This window comes from Centruroides sculpturatus, unplaced genomic scaffold (genome assembly GCF_000671375.1).
Source record: "Centruroides sculpturatus isolate CEXI.00-Female unplaced genomic scaffold, Cexi_2.0 scaffold1248, whole genome shotgun sequence".
In the NCBI taxonomy this organism is placed as follows: Eukaryota; Metazoa; Arthropoda; class Arachnida; order Scorpiones; family Buthidae; genus Centruroides; species Centruroides sculpturatus.
Genome location: NW_019385387.1, coordinates 179,994 through 201,034, shown reverse-complemented (window position 1 = coordinate 201,034; position 21,041 = coordinate 179,994). Strand labels below are relative to the sequence as shown.

General features: G+C 30.1%; 1 protein-coding gene across 2 annotated transcripts in view; it reads left to right on the top strand.

The window, feature by feature from the left end:
• Positions 1 to 21,041, top strand: part of LOC111638406 (nucleolin-like) — a 96,142-nt gene that overhangs the window by 7,441 nt on the left and 67,660 nt on the right. For both annotated transcript variants that reach the window (XM_023384114.1, XM_023384115.1), the window contains exons 2-4: positions 1,507 to 1,573; positions 13,389 to 13,877; positions 14,702 to 14,737. In XM_023384114.1, coding sequence (XP_023239882.1) covers positions 1,507 to 1,573; positions 13,389 to 13,877; positions 14,702 to 14,737 — 592 coding nt within the window. The remainder of the gene's footprint in view (positions 1 to 1,506; positions 1,574 to 13,388; positions 13,878 to 14,701; positions 14,738 to 21,041) is intronic.

The following is a 21,041-nucleotide window of genomic DNA, read 5'->3' as shown; positions in this document are numbered from 1 at the left end:
GTCTTTCTTTAATCTCGAGAACGGAGTTAGATAGATGAAAGACAAGATCAGGTATGGTATCCTTAGGAGCAGAAGGCCCTGATGAACTATACATGAACTTCAGATGCAAACCAGAAGTCATGTGATTTCAATGCAAAAATTTTCCCTGAAAATTGTTAGATAGATGACGAGTAAAGCCTGGTACTCACATGCGGCAACAGATGACAGAAACGGTTCCTGTTCCGTTGCCTTTCTGTATTGTGTGTACTCACGTGTGGAAATTACCCTACAATTAAAATGTGCCATCTGCCAGCTGTAAATATAAACAAGCTACTATAGTAGGTAGACCAAGTGCCAGTAGTCGAAAATGGCATCTACTGGGATTGCTTTGTTATATCAATTAAACTTTTTAAGTTTTCCTTTGATCTTATTGCAAATAAAAAACCTCAAAAATGAATAATTTGGATAGGAAAAATATTCTAAATCATCGAAAGTTAGGAATATCAAATACTTTTGTCACCGAATTACGATTACTCCATTCCCAATACTTTATGCAGTAAGTAAGTCTATTTGACATTAATATCTAAATCAGATAGTAATATAGCGTATAAATGAAATATATTAGTGTATTAGTGTACAAATAAAGCTTTAGCTTGCTGATCGCCATAGTTTGAATGGTATTGTACCACGTGATCTTTATAATGACATTGCTAAATGGCCTTCCTATTGGTCTAATTTTTGCCGTTCCGCTTTCCATGACGGCAAAGGTTGAAAATTTTTAACTTCATATTTCATCGGCTTTGACAGCAAAATCGACGTCACTTTGCTGTTCCATCAATGGTTTCCGTTGTCCATTGCCGCATGTGAGTACCAGGCTTAAGACTATTGTTAAAAGAAAAGTATGATGTACAGGAGCAAGCCACTACTAATTTGATGTGGAGAGCATTGTAGCCTGGCATTATGACAATGTCATAACAAATAATTTCCTGTTTCTACATGTAGCCTGGCATTGTGACAATGTCATAATAAATAATTTCTCTTTCTACATGTAGTTTTTAATAAAATCAGCAATTTATCATGTAACTATTTTCTTTTAGATCTTGATGTCATTTATAAGTGGGTAAAACTTGCATGAATAAACAATAAACAAGGAGAGAACTTGAAAAGAAATACACCTGTAATTAATAGTGCCTGAAAGGCTTAAGGCAAACATATACTTTCACACTTCACTGTAAAGGGGTTAACATGTTAACTTCTTTTTTTACTTCTATTTTTTCCTCTTCCAAGTGTTGCTAGGCTTCCAACCCTGTGTCCTTCGTTTAATTCTTGGTGTTTCCTCCAGATGAAGTCATGCTCTTTCTGTTTGCTGATATCTTGTACTACAGGGATGCACAATAAAGTACAACTTATTGTGATATACAAAGTATTGTGATATACAATATAAACATTTTAATTAAGTATGTTTTATAAAAGTAATTATTTAAACACTTTTTTAATGCTGACTGATGATAAACTTTTTAATTGCAGACTTCAAAAATGAATGAAAAAACTGAAAAAAGTGATGACGATGTTGTAATTCTTGATGAAGATAGAGGTTAGTTTAATCTTATTAAAATTTGTAGTAAATAATTAATTTGCAATATGAAATTGAAAAAATTTTTTAAAAATATAACATAATTTTCAATTTGATGTTCTGAATATGTTTTACATGACTAGGTTTTCAAATTATACTGTAATATAATGCAACCATTGCTGCAGTTACAAGAATTATTATATTAAAAATTTTAATAATTTATTTTAATTCTTAATTTTATATATATTGTTGCAGATAGAACAATCTCAGAAACAGAAAAATTATTTACATGTACTAAATAAAATTTATTAATGTAAAAAAAAAGAACAAACATTTAACAGGAAAAAAAAAGTGAAAATTGCTCTCTAGTCTTGGAACGGAATGGTTCCATGAGCATTTCTTCAATTTGAATAATTTTTAAAGATTGGCATGGATTTATTTCATTAGAAAGGATCCACCACAAAAATCTGTTTTTCTGCTATATATATGAAACATAATCTATATATGTTTTATTAAACTTAAATTAGTTTTTTGTTTTAGAAGTAATTAAAAAAATTTATTTAATCTCTAAAAGAAAAATATCTTTCTTTAAAGATTTAATTTTAATTATTATTATAAATAATCTTAGAGTATTAGTATGACTCTTTATATTTCAAGTATAATTGATAAGAAATACTGTGTACCATTCTTGAAATTTTTGTTTTAACTTTTTTTGATATAATATGTATTCAATCTTTGTTTAATTAAGATAAGAATAGTTATATTTTTTTATCTATATTATTATTATTACTAATGTTATATAGTTAATATCTATTTCATTTTAACTTTAACCGACCTTCCCATTTTTTAAACTTTCTATGATTGTTACAAAATTTTAAAGTTATTCCAATTAGAAATAACTAAATATGCATCTATCAGAAACATCAATCTGTGTAGCAAACTATGTACTGAAGGAGCTTTAAATTAAAAGGCTAAAACTTATATGTTCAAGTTTTCAGTTATTTTTTTGTAGTTTATTTTAACATTGAATTTAACATTAAATTAGTTTATCAGATAAATTGCATTTGCTGTAGCTTTTCAGTCTATCTAGTATAAGGAGTGAACATGTCCAATCTTTCCTGCAGTAACACTTGAAACTAGAAAACAGTGGTGGATAATATTCAGAGATTTATTTATAACTTCAAGAGGCTGCTTGAAGTGAAAAAAGACACAGCAGTGCAATTTTGTGGAATCAATTTCCATTTGCAATAGATTTCAGTTCATTATGGAGAAGAATGCTTTCGTAGGCTGATGCAAAGTGGGATTGTAGTGGGATTGTTGTTGCAACCAGACTTTCTTCTGATGACACTAAAGAAAAGTTCTATGTGATCTTGGCTGAGCTTATATATCAAAATATACCTGTTTACATACATTATATGGAAGTAAAAAATTTGTTTATGCTTCCCTCCCCAAATTTAGTTTATTCAACTATTACACATACCTAAACAAAGCATTATCTTCTAATAACAGTTTTTTACATAACCTTTGCAAGCTGTGACATGCAACAGTAAAATCTAAAAAGCTCATTATCTTGAAGTCTATAAACAGGCAATCATTTCTGGATTCTTGAATGTTCATAAATTATTTTTCAGTTTGTTCAGAAATGTTTCTATGTCATCATAATTCCATTTAGAAATATCTGCTTTCCAACCTTTACTTGATGTATTCTTATATGAAGTATGTCGAGCAGCCTGAAAATATTTGTTTCATAAATAAAATAAAATACTAGCAGTCATAACTAGTGTATTTTGACCAACCCATTGATGACAGAAAGAATGTTCAATTGCTTTGGATACCTCAAAACCAGGAATTTTATCCTTAACATTTTAATTCCTTCTGTTTACAGAATTGCTCAGCAGTTGAGCAACCAGTCAAGCATTTTTTCCCCTGTCACTGCATATGAACATTTCTGAGCTTGGCCAAATAAAGTCCTTCATATTCTTGAACATTGTAGTTCTGATGCATATTTTGTTAATTAACGAAATTCTTGGTGATTGCACAACCTTCAGAGAATTCTTTACTAGACAGACTGTTCTTACCAAATTCTTAACTTCTGAAATATTCTGGGACAAGTAATACCCACATCTGGCTCACTAATTCCAGAAATGAACAGGAGGATCAAACTAGCAGGGCTACATTTGGATGAAATTCTGAGATCTTCAAGTCTAAAATGCCAATCCACTTTATTATATCCCTTGCTTTCTAATCTGTGCAACAGGGCATGGCCAATGCCCTGTAACACATATGGTTTCTCATTGTTGAATCCATCCTGGATAAGTTTTAGGTATTTTGCACTTTGAGTTGACATTTTGTTAATTAACAAAATTCTTGGAATAAAGTCGATTGGCATTTTAGACTTGAAGATCTCAGAATTTTGTCTGAATGTATACCATGCTATTTTGATCCCCCTGTCATTTCTGGAAGTAGTGAGCCAGATTTGGGTATTACTTAATCCAGAATATTCCATAAGTTAAGAATTTGGTTTGATGCATATTTTCAATCAATGTAATGTTTGTCAATAAATATTATAATATATGGATATATTAGAGACCTTTGCATTTTTGGTTACAAAAATCTGTGATATATGTTTGTCATACTTGGAGACTGCTGGTGCCAAAAACATTTCTAACCAGTTTTAACATATGGCATGGATCCTTAAACACAAATATGGGTTCTTTTGTCACAGACCGAGAAAAAGATGCCTGCAGTTCTTTTGATGAATCCAGTTCACAGCCAAATAGTGTAGCCATAGTAACATTTGCAGTTGAATTATCAAATATCATGGCAACAGCTTTCATTCAAGTACCGTGAATAACAGTATAAAATATTGTTTCAGTAAACTTTTTCTTCTTTTGATAGCCAATTTGTAAAAAAACAACCCACAGAGTTTCCACTTGCTATTAAAGACTGTTACCATAAATATCAAGGCATGTAAAGCAGCTAGATCACTCTCCTCTTCTCTTTTGCCAAAATCAAATATTCTGTCTTTGACCATCAAATTCTTTATCCTGATAGTCATCCATTTCATCTGTCAGTAAGGTACAGTATGGTTACTTTCCTTTCCTCACTACACATTTCCTAAGAAATAATAGACTTTCTAAAGTAAAACCTGAAGTCATCTACAGCTTTATACAAGCACTGTAATGTTCTTAGGTCTAGTAAACAAGACTAAAACGTTTGGCAAACATAGTTGTATATAGTGAGTAAAAATTCATTTGTTGCAAATCAGGTACTGTACATATTCTGAAGGCAAGGTTTCATCATACTTTTTAGACAACTGTCTTTGCAAGATGTCACCAGGTGCTCTAGACAAGGCATTCTGAAGATTAAACATTGGACTGGATTTTAAAGTTTTGGTTTTTGTGGTTTTATAGTGGTGTATAACACCACAAATATCTTTAAAATCCAGTCCAATGTTTAATCAAATGATGAGAAATATAAATGTACAATTACAAACATTTTCAATCCTAATTAGACCACCTTCAGGTTATTCCAAAGATCAGTGATGTGGATTTCATTTAATATCTTATTACTACATAAATCAGCTGTGTTTGTCAGTGTTGAATTCCATTTCAAAAGTCATTGAGCTTTAAGCAAAAATTTTGCTGTTTTTTTTTTTTTTTAAGTTTTGCATGCACCTAAAAAGCTTTCTGTTAATGGCCATTTTGTGAAATGTGTCATCAGCTGATGACTGTCCATCAACGCTAGGAATAGTTGACATCTGGAGATGCATATTTGAAAGTGCAGCTGAAGTGTTTGAATGACAGTGGTAAAGACGGTGAATCTTCTGTACAGTCTGAGTTTGATATGGATCAAATGTTATCTAGAAATTTTAGTTTATCCTTATTGTAGTCTGAAAATGCTAGTCATAACTTGTTGAGGTGAAGAAGAAGATTTTTGTTTAAGAGAACAGTCAGTAAACATTTCTTATTAGAATGAAACAGCTCATCCTTATTTCCTAAGTCATTACTAACATTATTAATGTTAACTTCAGTAGAGTTTATTTGATATTTATGTATTACCTGTGATTTGTTGATGTAAACTATACTTTGTTTGTTAGTAGAGAAGTTATGTTATGATCATTGGAGATTTTCATTCTATACACTTCCTCTGTTGAAAAAAAGTTATATTATTCTGTACTGATAAGTTACAGATTTACTCAAAGCAAAGAACATTATAATTAAATATAGTGTAAAGAAACATAATTTGTCACAAAACTATCATTAATGAATTCAGTGTAATCTGACAAACATACCTTCTGTATGCTAAGAGGATAATGAGAAAAATACAAGGTATTGCAACTCTTACTGTGACAATTGATGTGGATATCCTGTCTATAACTGCTTCAGCAAAGTGTTGGAAGCAGATAAGAGTAAGGACTGTTTCCAAAGCTCTCTTTGAATAACATTTAATTCATCTATCTCTCTTATATTCATCTTTTTCGGAAACTAACAATACAATATATGGATGCATCAGAAACCTTTGCATTTTATGGTCATAATAATCTATGATATATGTTTCTAGGTTATTTTAAATTACTCTGTCATGCTCAAAGAAACTGTAATCTCCTTGGTCACACCGTTTCCTATCTGTAAACATATACTTGAATTAAGAGAAATTCAAGTATATGTTTACAGTATATGTTGTGTGATGCAGAACATTTGTACAAAACATACAAAATATAGAAAACTGTGCATCTCAGTCAGAATATGGAAAAGTGAATTGTCTGTTTCAACACTATTATCTATGATAGACAGATGCACATAAATGTATATATGTGCAGTTTACAGGCAACCATATACATTCTCATAAAAATCTACAATCTAAAAATAAAGATTGTGCTTACAGGAATATACGCAATGTTTATAGGATGAAGCATGATTATTAATGTTTAAACAAACACCTCAACACGGAAAAAGCAAATTAATTGAATATAAAAAGGGAATTCATTAGTTATTAGTCTTTAGATGAAATACAAAAAACTTACCAATGACAAACAACCATCAGATTACATTGGGCTACTTTCCACAGTTATATTGAATTAATTTTTATGTCAGTCACCCTATTGACGGATTCACGACTCTCCCCACCTGAATTACAAACCCTCCTATTTGAATGTATTTTTATGAATAGAAATTTATAGTCACAATTTAGAATGCAACTTTGAATTATCCTAACTGGTGTCAGGAGCCTGATGTCAAAAAGATCTCATAATCTTGGAGAGAAATAGATTTAAAACATTATAGCCAACCAGTGACAAAGTGAGTGGGCTTCTTGAGTTCAATGCTGCAAAAAAGGTTCAGAAGAATAAACTCAACCCACGATTCTCACATATATATACCTTGTCAGGGTTGAGCAATAGACAGCTGAGTGCTTTGTGTTGGATTTTATAGGACAAGTGCACTGTAGGCATCCTCAGTTGGTACCATATGTATCCAAGGATAGTTATATCATATTGAGGAGGAGATAGGACTGGAGGCTTGGGTATTGCAACTGGTAATGCATCCACATGGTAAGACCAAGACGCCACTAGCATAAAAATGCGTGTAAAACTTCCTCACTGTAAAAGCTTTTAATCATGTGACCGTGATTTTACGCCCGAGCAGATCGTAAAACCAGCATTGAGCAGTGTTCAACTTTCAACATGAATACAGCTGTAAAATGGTACTATCCACCAATCAGAAGTCAGTGAAATCTAGGTCATTGTGACATAGTGCGAAAATGGCGAAAAACGAGCTTTTGTGTACGTTCCTTTGTGGCTACTCTAGAATAGATCTGGAAAGATTTATCGAAAACATCCAAAAGTATTCGTGTATCTACGATAAGAAGTATCCCAATTATAATAATGGATGTCTAAAACACGCGATATGGACGGCCAAAGGAAAATCCTTCAATTTAGAGGAGTATATAATGAAAAAAGCTAAGCTCATGAGTGCTGTATGTTATCTTAATTAATAATACGATAATAAAAGTTAATATATGAAAGTAAAGATATTATTTTTACTACATTTGTAAGTATAGTACAGAAAAAACTCATAGAATATAATCATTGTCTTTATAACTTCGAGAGTACCGTCGCCGTAAAAACTTTGCTAGCTGGACCTCCACCACAGTCCAGACACAAACGCAAATAGGTCATGTGATTAAAAGTTTTTATGGCGAAGGTTTTTACACCCGTTTTTATGGTAGTGGAGTCTTGGCCTAAGTGAGAGTTGCGGGTTCAAGTCATGCCCTGGGATAATTCTTTTCTTCCAGAATATTCTAAATTATTTAATAAATAGTATTTTAATTATTAAATTTAATAATAGATGGCACCATCCCTCTAGTGACAAATTATTTAGTAATTAATTAATTGAAGACAAGTTAACAAATAAAAGTTTAATGAATAAAATAAAGTGATTAAATACAAAAGAGATTAAAATATATCTATGTTGATAAACCAGCTAAATAAGCCTCTAATAGACCAAGAGAGAGAGTTTACAATATTTAGTGCATAATACCTCTTGATAACAGACAGATGTCTTTGGTCACAGGCTAAATTCTATTGTTGGGATGAAGAATGAGAAACTTCATTGATTGGTGGGCTCAGTGGAGAGACAGGAGAGGCTGGAGATGAGAGCTGATGAGGGTGGACTAGATGAGGGGAACTTTGAGGAGAGAGCCTCAAGAACAGGTTGTTTACTCTTATCCCAAAATCTCCTCCAATTGGGTGTTAATTTGTTACATGTGATGAGATGCAAGAGATGAGTTTCACTTGCAGATGTTCATCAACATAAGAGATAAGATCTTGCCCTGGGAAGTTGACAAATGGAAAGAAAGTTTTATTTCCCTTTTTCTATCTCTTTCCCACGAAAGGGTGAAATTTTTATATTTTGTTTTTTCAACTAAATAATATTTTAATTTTTATTATTGTTAAAAGTTGTTCAATTATAAGTTTCCACATTTGAAACAGTTTAACTATGAAAGGTTTGTGCTGAAATAACTTTTTAATCTGTTTTGTGTTAATTTCTGCTAAGGATTATTATTGCATTTTGTGAATATTTAGGTTAGAAGTTTAATTAATTGATTTATAAATATGAAATCAAATCTAATAAATGTTAAAAATTTAGCTATTATTTAATTTAATTAGTATCAGGTTACAATATGGCCAATTAATTAATAAAATATTAGTTATTTTAACTAGAGATAGGCAGTTAAGCTGCCCTCGCACATTAAATTTAATAATTTGGTCTGAAAGTAAAGATCAGATGAAAGTCTGGGTTAATGGTAATTGACAATGCACATGGACAGCAGGAATTGCAGGTTTGATCCTGCTGTGTGTCAGTCTTTTCTTTCAAAACATTCTAGATTAAATTAATTTACTTCTAATTATTAAATTGGATGACTTGGATGGCATATTTAATAAGATGTTCTACTTTTCTGGAATTGCAGATTTAAATTTTGGATTTGTTTTTATGATTATAACTAAATTAATTAGATATTATTAAAACTGTCACTTTTTAAAAAAATTATAAATTATTTTTTTAAAATATTAATAAATAATTAGATGAAATACTTTGTGTAACAATTAGCACTGCTTTGAGCAAAATATCACTCCTATGTATATTTTGTCAAAAACAGTGCTATAAAAATAGTGATGCCAAAACTACTTCTAAAATAATATATATTGGAAGTGGAACCTCATCACAACATTAATTTATATAATTAAATTCAATTTCATTAATTTTTAGCTCTTAATTTTTTTATGCTTAAAATTTTAAATTTTATGATTGTAATATTCAAGAGAGAGAGATTACCATTTATAAAATATGATTTTAATATTTATAGTTTGTTTCAAAAGTTAATTTTAATTGGACTCACTGAGTTGATGAGATGAATCTAGAGTTAATATGGATTATTTTAAGTGAAATTTGGGGTGGCAAAAATTTTACATTTAAATAAATTATTTTGGCAAAATAAATTTATAGCAAAATTAAGATCTATGTACTTATAAAAATTGCGAGAAAAATATGAAATGACAATATTAAAATGTGTGTGTTATTTATGGAAAGACATTTTTAAAATATAAATAATAATACTTGTAAAGTTTTTAAAATTGGCATGAGTAATAATTCCCATAGTTATAAATTATCTAACTACAAATTAATTTATGGTTTTATTTTTATATTGTTGTTTTGAAGATTGAATATTGGTTGCATGATTAAAATAAACTATCAACACGCTATATTATCNTGACGGATTCACGACTCTCCCCACCTGAATTACAAACCCTCCTATTTGAATGTATTTTTATGAATAGAAATTTATAGTCACAATTTAGAATGCAACTTTGAATTATCCTAACTGGTGTCAGGAGCCTGATGTCAAAAAGATCTCATAATCTTGGAGAGAAATAGATTTAAAACATTATAGCCAACCAGTGACAAAGTGAGTGGGCTTCTTGAGTTCAATGCTGCAAAAAAGGTTCAGAAGAATAAACTCAACCCACGATTCTCACATATATATACCTTGTCAGGGTTGAGCAATAGACAGCTGAGTGCTTTGTGTTGGATTTTATAGGACAAGTGCACTGTAGGCATCCTCAGTTGGTACCATATGTATCCAAGGATAGTTATATCATATTGAGGAGGAGATAGGACTGGAGGCTTGGGTATTGCAACTGGTAATGCATCCACATGGTAAGACCAAGACGCCACTAGCATAAAAATGCGTGTAAAACTTCCTCACTGTAAAAGCTTTTAATCATGTGACCGTGATTTTACGCCCGAGCAGATCGTAAAACCAGCATTGAGCAGTGTTCAACTTTCAACATGAATACAGCTGTAAAATGGTACTATCCACCAATCAGAAGTCAGTGAAATCTAGGTCATTGTGACATAGTGCGAAAATGGCGAAAAACGAGCTTTTGTGTACGTTCCTTTGTGGCTACTCTAGAATAGATCTGGAAAGATTTATCGAAAACATCCAAAAGTATTCGTGTATCTACGATAAGAAGTATCCCGATTATAATAATGGATGTCTAAAACACGCGATATGGACGGCCAAAGGAAAATCCTTCAATTTAGAGGAGTATATAATGAAAAAAGCTAAGCTCATGAGTGCTGTATGTTATCTTAATTAATAATACGATAATAAAAGTTAATATATGAAAGTAAAGATATTATTTTTACTACATTTGTAAGTATAGTACAGAAAAAACTCATAGAATATAATCATTGTCTTTATAACTTCGAGAGTACCGTCGCCGTAAAAACTTTGCTAGCTGGACCTCCACCACAGTCCAGACACAAACGCAAATAGGTCATGTGATTAAAAGTTTTTATGGCGAAGGTTTTTACACCCGTTTTTATGGTAGTGGAGTCTTGGCCTAAGTGAGAGTTGCGGGTTCAAGTCATGCCCTGGGATAATTCTTTTCTTCCAGAATATTCTAAATTATTTAATAAATAGTATTTTAATTATTAAATTTAATAATAGATGGCACCTAACACATCCCTCTAGTGACAAATTATTTAGTAATTAATTAATTGAAGACAAGTTAACAAATAAAAGTTTAATGAATAAAATAAAGTGATTAAATACAAAAGAGATTAAAATATATCTATGTTGATAAACCAGCTAAATAAGCCTCTAATAGACCAAGAGAGAGAGTTTACAATATTTAGTGCATAATACCTCTTGATAACAGACAGATGTCTTTGGTCACAGGCTAAATTCTATTGTTGGGATGAAGAATGAGAAACTTCATTGATTGGTGGGCTCAGTGGAGAGACAGGAGAGGCTGGAGATGAGAGCTGATGAGGGTGGACTAGATGAGGGGAACTTTGAGGAGAGAGCCTCAAGAACAGGTTGTTTACTCTTATCCCAAAATCTCCTCCAATTGGGTGTTAATTTGTTACATGTGATGAGATGCAAGAGATGAGTTTCACTTGCAGATGTTCATCAACATAAGAGATAAGATCTTGCCCTGGGAAGTTGACAAATGGAAAGAAAGTTTTATTTCCCTTTTTCTATCTCTTTCCCACGAAAGGGTGAAATTTTTATATTTTGTTTTTTCAACTAAATAATATTTTAATTTTTATTAAATAATTAAATCAAATTCTAAATAAATCTTTCCAATTTAAGAAAAGACTCATGTTTCATGTCTCTAGATTCTCATATATATATATATATTATCAAAACCCAATAAATTTGTAGAGTCAAACAGTAGTTGTTTGGCTTTACAAATGTTTTGTGATGTTTGTTTAAACCAGTGAAATGTTATTCTACTTCCTCCATCATCCTTCTTTTGCTTGTTACTGCACTTCCAAACACAGATGGCTATTTCTCATAATAATATGTAAAACTAAGTCAAAAACTCTCACATGTCTTCCAAAAAGAGGGTAGCACCACAGTGGTGACTTCCAGAAAATTCTTCCTCTTTCTGGCTTCAGCCTTGTGACATCATGTCCTCCTTTATACTATAACATTCTTGGTCCAAACACTAGCATCTAAAGTCTCTGGACATTTTAAAAACTTAAAAACATTTAATCAAGATTTTTATTTAAGAACATTAACATTTGAATTCATTCCAGATCTAGTCTAATTCTCTTATTAACTTAATATTGAATTCAGTGTAATCTGACAAACATACCTTCTGTATGCTAAGAGGATAATGAGAAAAATACAAGGTATTGCAACTCTTACTGTGACAATTGATGTGGATATCCTGTCTATAACTGCTTCAGCAAAGTGTTGGAAGCAGATAAGAGTAAGGACTGTTTCCAAAGCTCTCTTTGAATAACATTTAATTCATCTATCTCTCTTATATTCATCTTTTTCGGAAACTAACAATACAATATATGGATGCATCAGAAACCTTTGCATTTTATGGTCATAATAATCTATGATATATGTTTCTAGGTTATTTTAAATTACTCTGTCATGCTCAAAGAAACTGTAATCTCCTTGGTCACACCGTTTCCTATCTGTAAACATATACTTGAATTAAGAGAAATTCAAGTATATGTTTACAGTATATGTTGTGTGATGCAGAACATTTGTACAAAACATACAAAATATAGAAAACTGTGCATCTCANAATGCACACATTGTCCCACAAAAATTACTGGCATTTTAAACTTTAAGGAAAAATCCTGTAAAATCAACAACATAATTTGTTCATTTAAAGCTGGACAATTGAGAACCCTTTTTTGCCAATATCTTAACAGTCAAATCCACTCTCTGTTAATTACACTTAAGAGTTTCTTCATACTCTGATTTCTGAATAATCATCTGTTTTCATATGGGAATGGATTAAAACTTATATTGTACTCCTGTGTGATTTTGGAATTTCAATCTGGAATTTAATTTAAAAGCTTTGCTTTTCCTATTGCTATTCATCTTTATTCCTGATAATATACAAGAGCAAGTCAAGATAAAATACTTATGTTTTTAAATACAAGAGGGTAAGCATCCGGTAAAAAATGCAAATACATGGTTCACAAAAATTATTTGTAAAAATGCAAATAATCTTTCGTTTGTTCGTATAGGACAACCTAGGAATTTGAAACTGTGACAAATGAATAAAACCCTCATCTTATATGCAAGTAAATATGGTAATAATCAATATATCTCTAAATGGGTATAATTTTGGTAATAATAATTGGATATAACTTTGTTATGCAAATGAATTTGCATAACAAAGTTATACCCAATTAGAGATATATTGATTATTATTTTGTATTAATTATTGATTTGCATAACAAAAATAAATATAAATAATGTGATTACTTTATTATTCATTTTTCAATTTATTTAGATGGAGAGGATATTGCATTGGATTCTGCTGAAGCATTAGAAGAAACTGAAAAGCAGGAATACGAAAATGATGAGAACAGTATGGCAGAAGAGGATAGTGATGATGACGACGACGATGATATTGATGATGATGAAGATGATATACAATATATTGATGAAGTTGGAGGTGATGATGATGATGTCTTAAGTGATGAAGAAGGAAAAGAAGCTGGAGGTGGTGATGCTAGTGATGGTGAGGGAGGAACAGAAGATGCAGCTAAGGAGAGTGAAGATGGTGACAAGAAAAACAAAAAACTAAAAGATAAAGCTTCACAAAAAACTGAAGATAAAAATAAGAAATCAGGGAAAGATGATGCTTCAAAACAATCATCATCAAAATCAAGATCAAGTTCACATTCAAGATCAGAGAAAAAACGATCAAGTGAACGTAAAAGAAAAGATGATGGCAGAGAATCAAGAGATGATAGCATTCCGCGAAAGAGACGTTCTGGTAAATATTATTGTCTTTCTCTTAATATTAAATCTAATAAAATCAATTTTTTATTAATTATTAGAATGTCTGTTTTTAAATAGACATTCTAATAATTAATTAAAAATTGTCCAATTATTAGTTAGAAGTTTTCTAAAAATTCTAATAAATTGTTTAAAAAATATTTATGGTTTTAGAACCAAAGGTTCCTAAAGTATTCAATATCAATTTTCAACTTGACTGTAAAAACAGTTAATTAAAATTAGCCCAATGAGTTATGTATATGATAGTTCAGGATGTAAATTTTTACACTAAATAAGTATTTTCTAGGAAAACAATATGTTGATTAGTACTGGCTTACTAGTTTTGTTTGATTATTATTAACTATTAGCAAAAATAAAAGGAGGGGAGTCAATAAAAGATCAAGATTAATTTCTATTGCAAAAAAATCAAAATATAGTATTCAATAATTGGTATTTTTAGAATATATATATATATATACACACACATATATATATTACATTTGTAAATGGTTGAATTACATTAAATTACATGGCAATAGTCTTCTTTTCTAGAACATATTACTGATCAATTGCTTTTCTAGATATGTACAGTACCAATACAATTTTTAATATTAAATAAAATTAGATATGGAAATATTGAACTATTTCAAACTTTTGGCCTATAAATATAAATTTTCCTGTTAATATTTACTTTTTATAGTAAAAATTTATTTGCACATTTTATGAAAGAATGTTTTAAAATTAATATAATAATAAATTAAATTCTACATTTACTAAATTTTAAAAAATATATTAAAAAGTTTTATTTGTATTTCTTCACAGGAATAGATACTGAATCTATTGACAGAAAAAGAAAGAGTAAGTATTTCTAAAATTTAATAAAATTATTATTGAAAATTTAAGTGTAACTTTTAAAAAAGTTTTATCCTATTTCAAACAAATGCTTTCTGTTTATTATTTTTAATCATTTGTAAGTATTAGAGATTTGTGTTTTTGTGATATTATATTTTCTGTTCATTATTCAAAAAAAAGAATAAAATAATTAAAAAAATCAGATTTCTTGATGCAGTTTAAGCTGTTTTAAACATGAACATGATTATTATTATTGCTAAATTTTAATTTTATTTTTTTAATTTTTATTATTGTTAAAAGTTGTTCAATTATAAGTTTCCACATTTGAAACAGTTTAACTATGAAAGGTTTGTGCTGAAATAACTTTTTAATCTGTTTTGTGTTAATTTCTGCTAAGGATTATTATTGCATTTTGTGAATATTTAGGTTAGAAGTTTAATTAATTGATTTATAAATATGAAATCAAATCTAATAAATGTTAAAAATTTAGCTATTATTTAATTTAATTAGTATCAGGTTACAATATGGCCAATTAATTAATAAAATATTAGTTATTTTAACTAGAGATAGGCAGTTAAGCTGCCCTCGCACATTAAATTTAATAATTTGGTCTGAAAGTAAAGATCAGATGAAAGTCTGGGTTAATGGTAATTGACAATGCACATGGACAGCAGGAATTGCAGGTTTGATCCTGCTGTGTGTCAGTCTTTTCTTTCAAAACATTCTAGATTAAATTAATTTACTTCTAATTATTAAATTGGATGACTTGGATGGCATATTTAATAAGATGTTCTACTTTTCTGGAATTGCAGATTTAAATTTTGGATTTGTTTTTATGATTATAACTAAATTAATTAGATATTATTAAAACTGTCACTTTTTAAAAAAATTATAAATTATTTTTTTAAAATATTAATAAATAATTAGATGAAATACTTTGTGTAACAATTAGCACTGCTTTGAGCAAAATATCACTCCTATGTATATTTTGTCAAAAACAGTGCTATAAAAATAGTGATGCCAAAACTACTTCTAAAATAATATATATTGGAAGTGGAACCTCATCACAACATTAATTTATATAATTAAATTCAATTTCATTAATTTTTAGCTCTTAATTTTTTTATGCTTAAAATTTTAAATTTTATGATTGTAATATTCAAGAGAGAGAGATTACCATTTATAAAATATGATTTTAATATTTATAGTTTGTTTCAAAAGTTAATTTTAATTGGACTCACTGAGTTGATGAGATGAATCTAGAGTTAATATGGATTATTTTAAGTGAAATTTGGGGTGGCAAAAATTTTACATTTAAATAAATTATTTTGGCAAAATAAATTTATAGCAAAATTAAGATCTATGTACTTATAAAAATTGCGAGAAAAATATGAAATGACAATATTAAAATGTGTGTGTTATTTATGGAAAGACATTTTTAAAATATAAATAATAATACTTGTAAAGTTTTTAAAATTGGCATGAGTAATAATTCCCATAGTTATAAATTATCTAACTACAAATTAATTTATGGTTTTATTTTTATATTGTTGTTTTGAAGATTGAATATTGGTTGCATGATTAAAATAAACTATCAACACGCTATATTATCACAGTGCCATATTACCTTGGAGTATAATCAATTTTTCTACTAACTTCTTGTTCATTATCAGGGTTCAAATCTCATGAAATATATTCTGAATTCCTATTAAATGTTAATTGTATTTGAATGCTGTTTCTAAAATCTAAATTCAAATGGCTATGTTTTTTATCTCCAGTAGTGCTTTCTATACAGTTTTTGAAAATCATTAAAAAGACATTAAGTTTATTGAAATTTAAGTATTCCGATATTCATCTTCCTAATTTCTCCACATCAGCCATTTCCATATTGAGGATATTTTCCACACCTTTAACATTAATAAAGTCTCTTTTCAGGCTTTCTTCATACATTTTTAACTTTTCCATTATTATACTATTATTACTGTTAATACAGTAAGACTTGCCTAAAACATGACTTGAATGTAACAAAAAAGAATAGAAGAAAAATTTTAAAACAGAGTGATTTTCTATGCTAAATTTTACTATAATCAGAAATCTAATGCAGAGACAGAAGATTTTAGATAATGAGGGAGTGTAATATAACTTGAATAAAGCATAAAATTAAGATTCTACTTAGACAAATAAATAAAATTTCTCATAAGTATAATCACTGCACAACATTACAAAATTTATTCTAATAATGAGGTTCTTTTCCATAGTAGTAGTCACATGACAATGGAACACAGGAACCCAGGGATGGCAACAAATACTAATGTTAAGTAGTATTTGTTGGGATTAAGCAAATACGAGAATTGAATGAGGTATCACAAACAAAATTCTCAGTAACAGTCAACAAATGTAATTCATTGAAAATAGTGTGAATAAGGTAACACAGTGCTGCCAATTTGTTTTATATGGAGTGGTTACTAACTAATTAGTACTGAATATTTGAGAACAAGTTGATTAACATTATTGGTAATACTGTTCTATAAAAAAAATTTCTGGAGAAAAAAGCTATGAAACTTGTTGCAAATTTTATTTTTTTTTTTGCTAATTTGTAATTTATGTTTAGTTGATAGTTTGAGTAATCAGAATCTTAAGGTTTCTCGAATATTCTTAAATTAATATTGTAATTTCTGAAGTGCATCTAGGTGAAATAAAGTTGTTGATTGACAAGTATTTTTGGAATCTGTGAATGTGATAATTCCTAGAAAATAATGGTCTGAACCAATTACATATTAAAATTTAATATTTTAAGTTTTATTTTGAGTATATTCATGAAATAACTTAATCACTATAATACTTAGTCTACAAAAAATTAATAAAATCTTGCATATAAACAAAATCATTTTTGTCTTTTGTGGTGACTGTCTTTGTCTCTAGTAATACGAGGTCTGTTCAAAAAATACGTGGACTGTTTGAATTGTGCAGCTCCAGTTGGTTCCAGGGGAATCTGCTTGGTGTTGCTAGGTTTGTACAGATCTTCTGGTGATAAAGCCATTTCACAATTACAGATATCTTTATTTGTTGATTAGCTATGCGGTTTTTAGTGAAGTGCGATTTTTTCGTTTGTCGGATTTCAGAATGAATGACTTGATTTTTGTGTTAAACTTGGAAAATCTGCAACTGAAACATTTGCTATGCTCAACACGGCTTACAGTGATGTTGCTACGAAGCTTACAGCATGTTTCAAGTGGTCCCCAAACCCAAAAAAGCTTGCCAAGTTTGATCCAATGTCAAGGTGATGCTGACAGTTTTCTTTGATGCTAAGGATGTTGTTCACCATGAGTATCTCCCCCAAGGCTCCACAGTGAACCAGACTTACTACATTGAAGTTCTGAAACATTTGAGGGATGTCATCTGTCACAAAAGGCCAGAAATGTGAAGGAGTGGCGACTGGTTTCTCCATTATGACAATGCTCCAGCGCATTCAGCCCTCAGAACTCTTGAGTTTTTGGCCACACATTCAATCACTGTTCTTCCCCACCTCTCTACTCACCTGACCTTGCTCCTTGTGACTTTTTCTTGTTCCCCAAACTCAAAAGGCCCTTGAAAGGAAGAAGATTTGAGACAATTCCCGAGATTAAGGCAAATGCGACAAAGGTGCTGAAGGACATTACAAAAGAAGCATACCAGGACTGTTTCAACAAGTGGAAACATCGTTAGGAAGGAGAGTACTTTGAAGGGACCCCAGACATGTAACTTTTACATAAAGTACATTTTGTTTTATGATGTCAGTCCGTGTATTTTTTGAACAGACCTCATATTCCAACAATATCAGCTAACATGGAAGGTATCCATTCCCTTCATACTATTCCAGTCCTGTGGATCATATCTGAAGTTAAAGCTTTTATTAAGCCACCAATGTTGTTGCAGAAGTCAACAACATTGTAGTTGTCAGTTGTAAAATAAGTAACAAAACTTTTGTGATGGATGAATTCTTCTTTCTATCCCTTTCAAAGGTGCATACTCTCCACAGATGTAGCAGAAACTATTTAATTGATTTTGAAAAGTTTGTTGAGGCATTTTCTAGAAAATTTGAAATAATTGTTATTAAAATTAGACAATTATTAAGAATAATAAAATAATGCTTTATATGTTGTTACATAAATTAAAATACATATATACTTACTTTATATATTCAGCAACAAGATAAATCAGCTTACATACAAGCTATAAACTCAATGCTTAGTAGTTTGACAATGACTTGTAAATTAACATTATGTAGCCTAATAACACATTTGTCAATATCTAAAACAGAGGCTAAGGAGTTGATGATACCAACTACCCTACCAAAAATTTCCTGTATTTGTCACAAACAGTGAATTTAAATAAAATGAGGCTTTTATATATTTATAACTAAAAACCTGTTCTTTATAAAATTCTGATTTAAGATTTGAATCTCATAAAAATGCTTCAGAAATACTTATTTTCATCTATGAAGAAACCTCTGTAAAAACAGTGTATAATTACATGATTGAAATTAATTATTAATTAGGATATAAAAATTCCTTAGGAAGTCAGATCACAGAATATTATGGTCTTTTTATAACTACAGTAAACTCCCAATTATCCGGGCTAATGGTGGGGAGAGGTGGCATGGATAATCTGAACTATAATTATTTATTTCTAAAATACAACATATTATACATTTCTAAGGCAGATGATTATTTGAACATGTTTAATGCTCATTATTATTAAGAAAATCTGTGATTTTGGTTTTTATTTGCATGAATCTTTTAATGATTTTTTAATAACAGTTTGAATTTTTCTAAGAGCTATTATGTCGTTATACTCGAATTCCCATTGGTCGATGTACTCCAACAAAGTGTCAGCAGAATTCAGGGCCGTGTTGTGATTAATGCAATTTATAATTTCTTCTTCTCCACTTTCAGCTTTATTCTCTTGCTCTTCTGGTTGAATGAGATTGGAAATATCTGCATCACTCATTATTTGAAAACCTCCATTACATGAATCATGTTCTAACCACTCCTCAATATTTTCTCTATTAACATTTTCAAATCCATGTAAATTTGCACTTAGCTTACTTATTTCAGATACTATTTTACTTGTCTCGGGCTCGATAGAATCCAAAAAGTCACCTTCTACATTTGGTAGAATTTTCCTCCATGATTGAACGAGTGATATTGGCTTTATTTTGTTTCAAGATTGAGTTATACCATGTATCACATCCAGTATTGTCATTTTTTTCCAAAATTTAATCAAATCATTACCTTCATTACAAAGGCTTTTAATAAGGTCATTGCAATAATTTTGTTTCATTAATGAGATAACCCCTTGATCCATGGGTTGAATTAAAGATGTAACATTAGTTGGTAAAAATTTTGCAACCATAAGGCCGTCGTCTGTTTTCAATATGCTTTTATTTGGATGAGATGGAGCATTATCTAATAACAGCACTGCTTTCTGTGGTAACCCCTTACTTTTCAAAAAATCTCTCACTTCTGGAACTTATTTAGTTTGAACCAATCTTCAAAGATTCTTTTATCCATTCATGCTCCTTTCTGGTTGTAACAATCAACAGGAAGATTTCTTATTACTGTTCCCTTAAATGATCTTGGTTTTTTTCGCTTTCCCAATCACCAAAAGTTTCATTTTGTGTGTTCCAGAAGCGTTGCCGCAACACATGATTGTGATACGTTCTTTTGGTGATTTATGACCTGGGATGGATGTTTCTTTAGATGAAGCAAGTGTCTTACTAGGCAAACACTTCCAGTATAAGCCTGTCTCATCAGCATTATATATTTGATCGAGTTGCAAATCTTCCAATTATAAATATTTTTCAAATTTGATGCAGAATTTATCAGCGGCTTCAACATCTCCACTGAGGTGCTCTCCTTGCATCATAAGTTCCTGAATACCATGTCGTTGCTTCAATCTGGTAAGCCACCCAGATAAGGTGTTGAAGTTGCCATTTAACCCCAATGCATCATGGAAAAATTTAGCTTTATGTATACACATTGGACTGTTAATTGGTATTCCTTCTGATCATTTTTGTTTAAATCATTTAAGCATGGCTGAATCCAAATTTTCATATGACGACATTTTCATAGTTTTTCGATTTGAAGGACCTGCATTACTGTCACAATCTCTTGTAAACTCCTCCAATTTTCTTTTTTGTTTAATTATACAGTAGAACCTTGAAAACTCGGCCTAATGTGGACCGAAGGGTGGCCGAGTTTGTGAAAATGCCGGGTTATCGGGAATGGGGTTAAAAAAATAAGTACGAGTGTTTCCTCAGAAAATAATG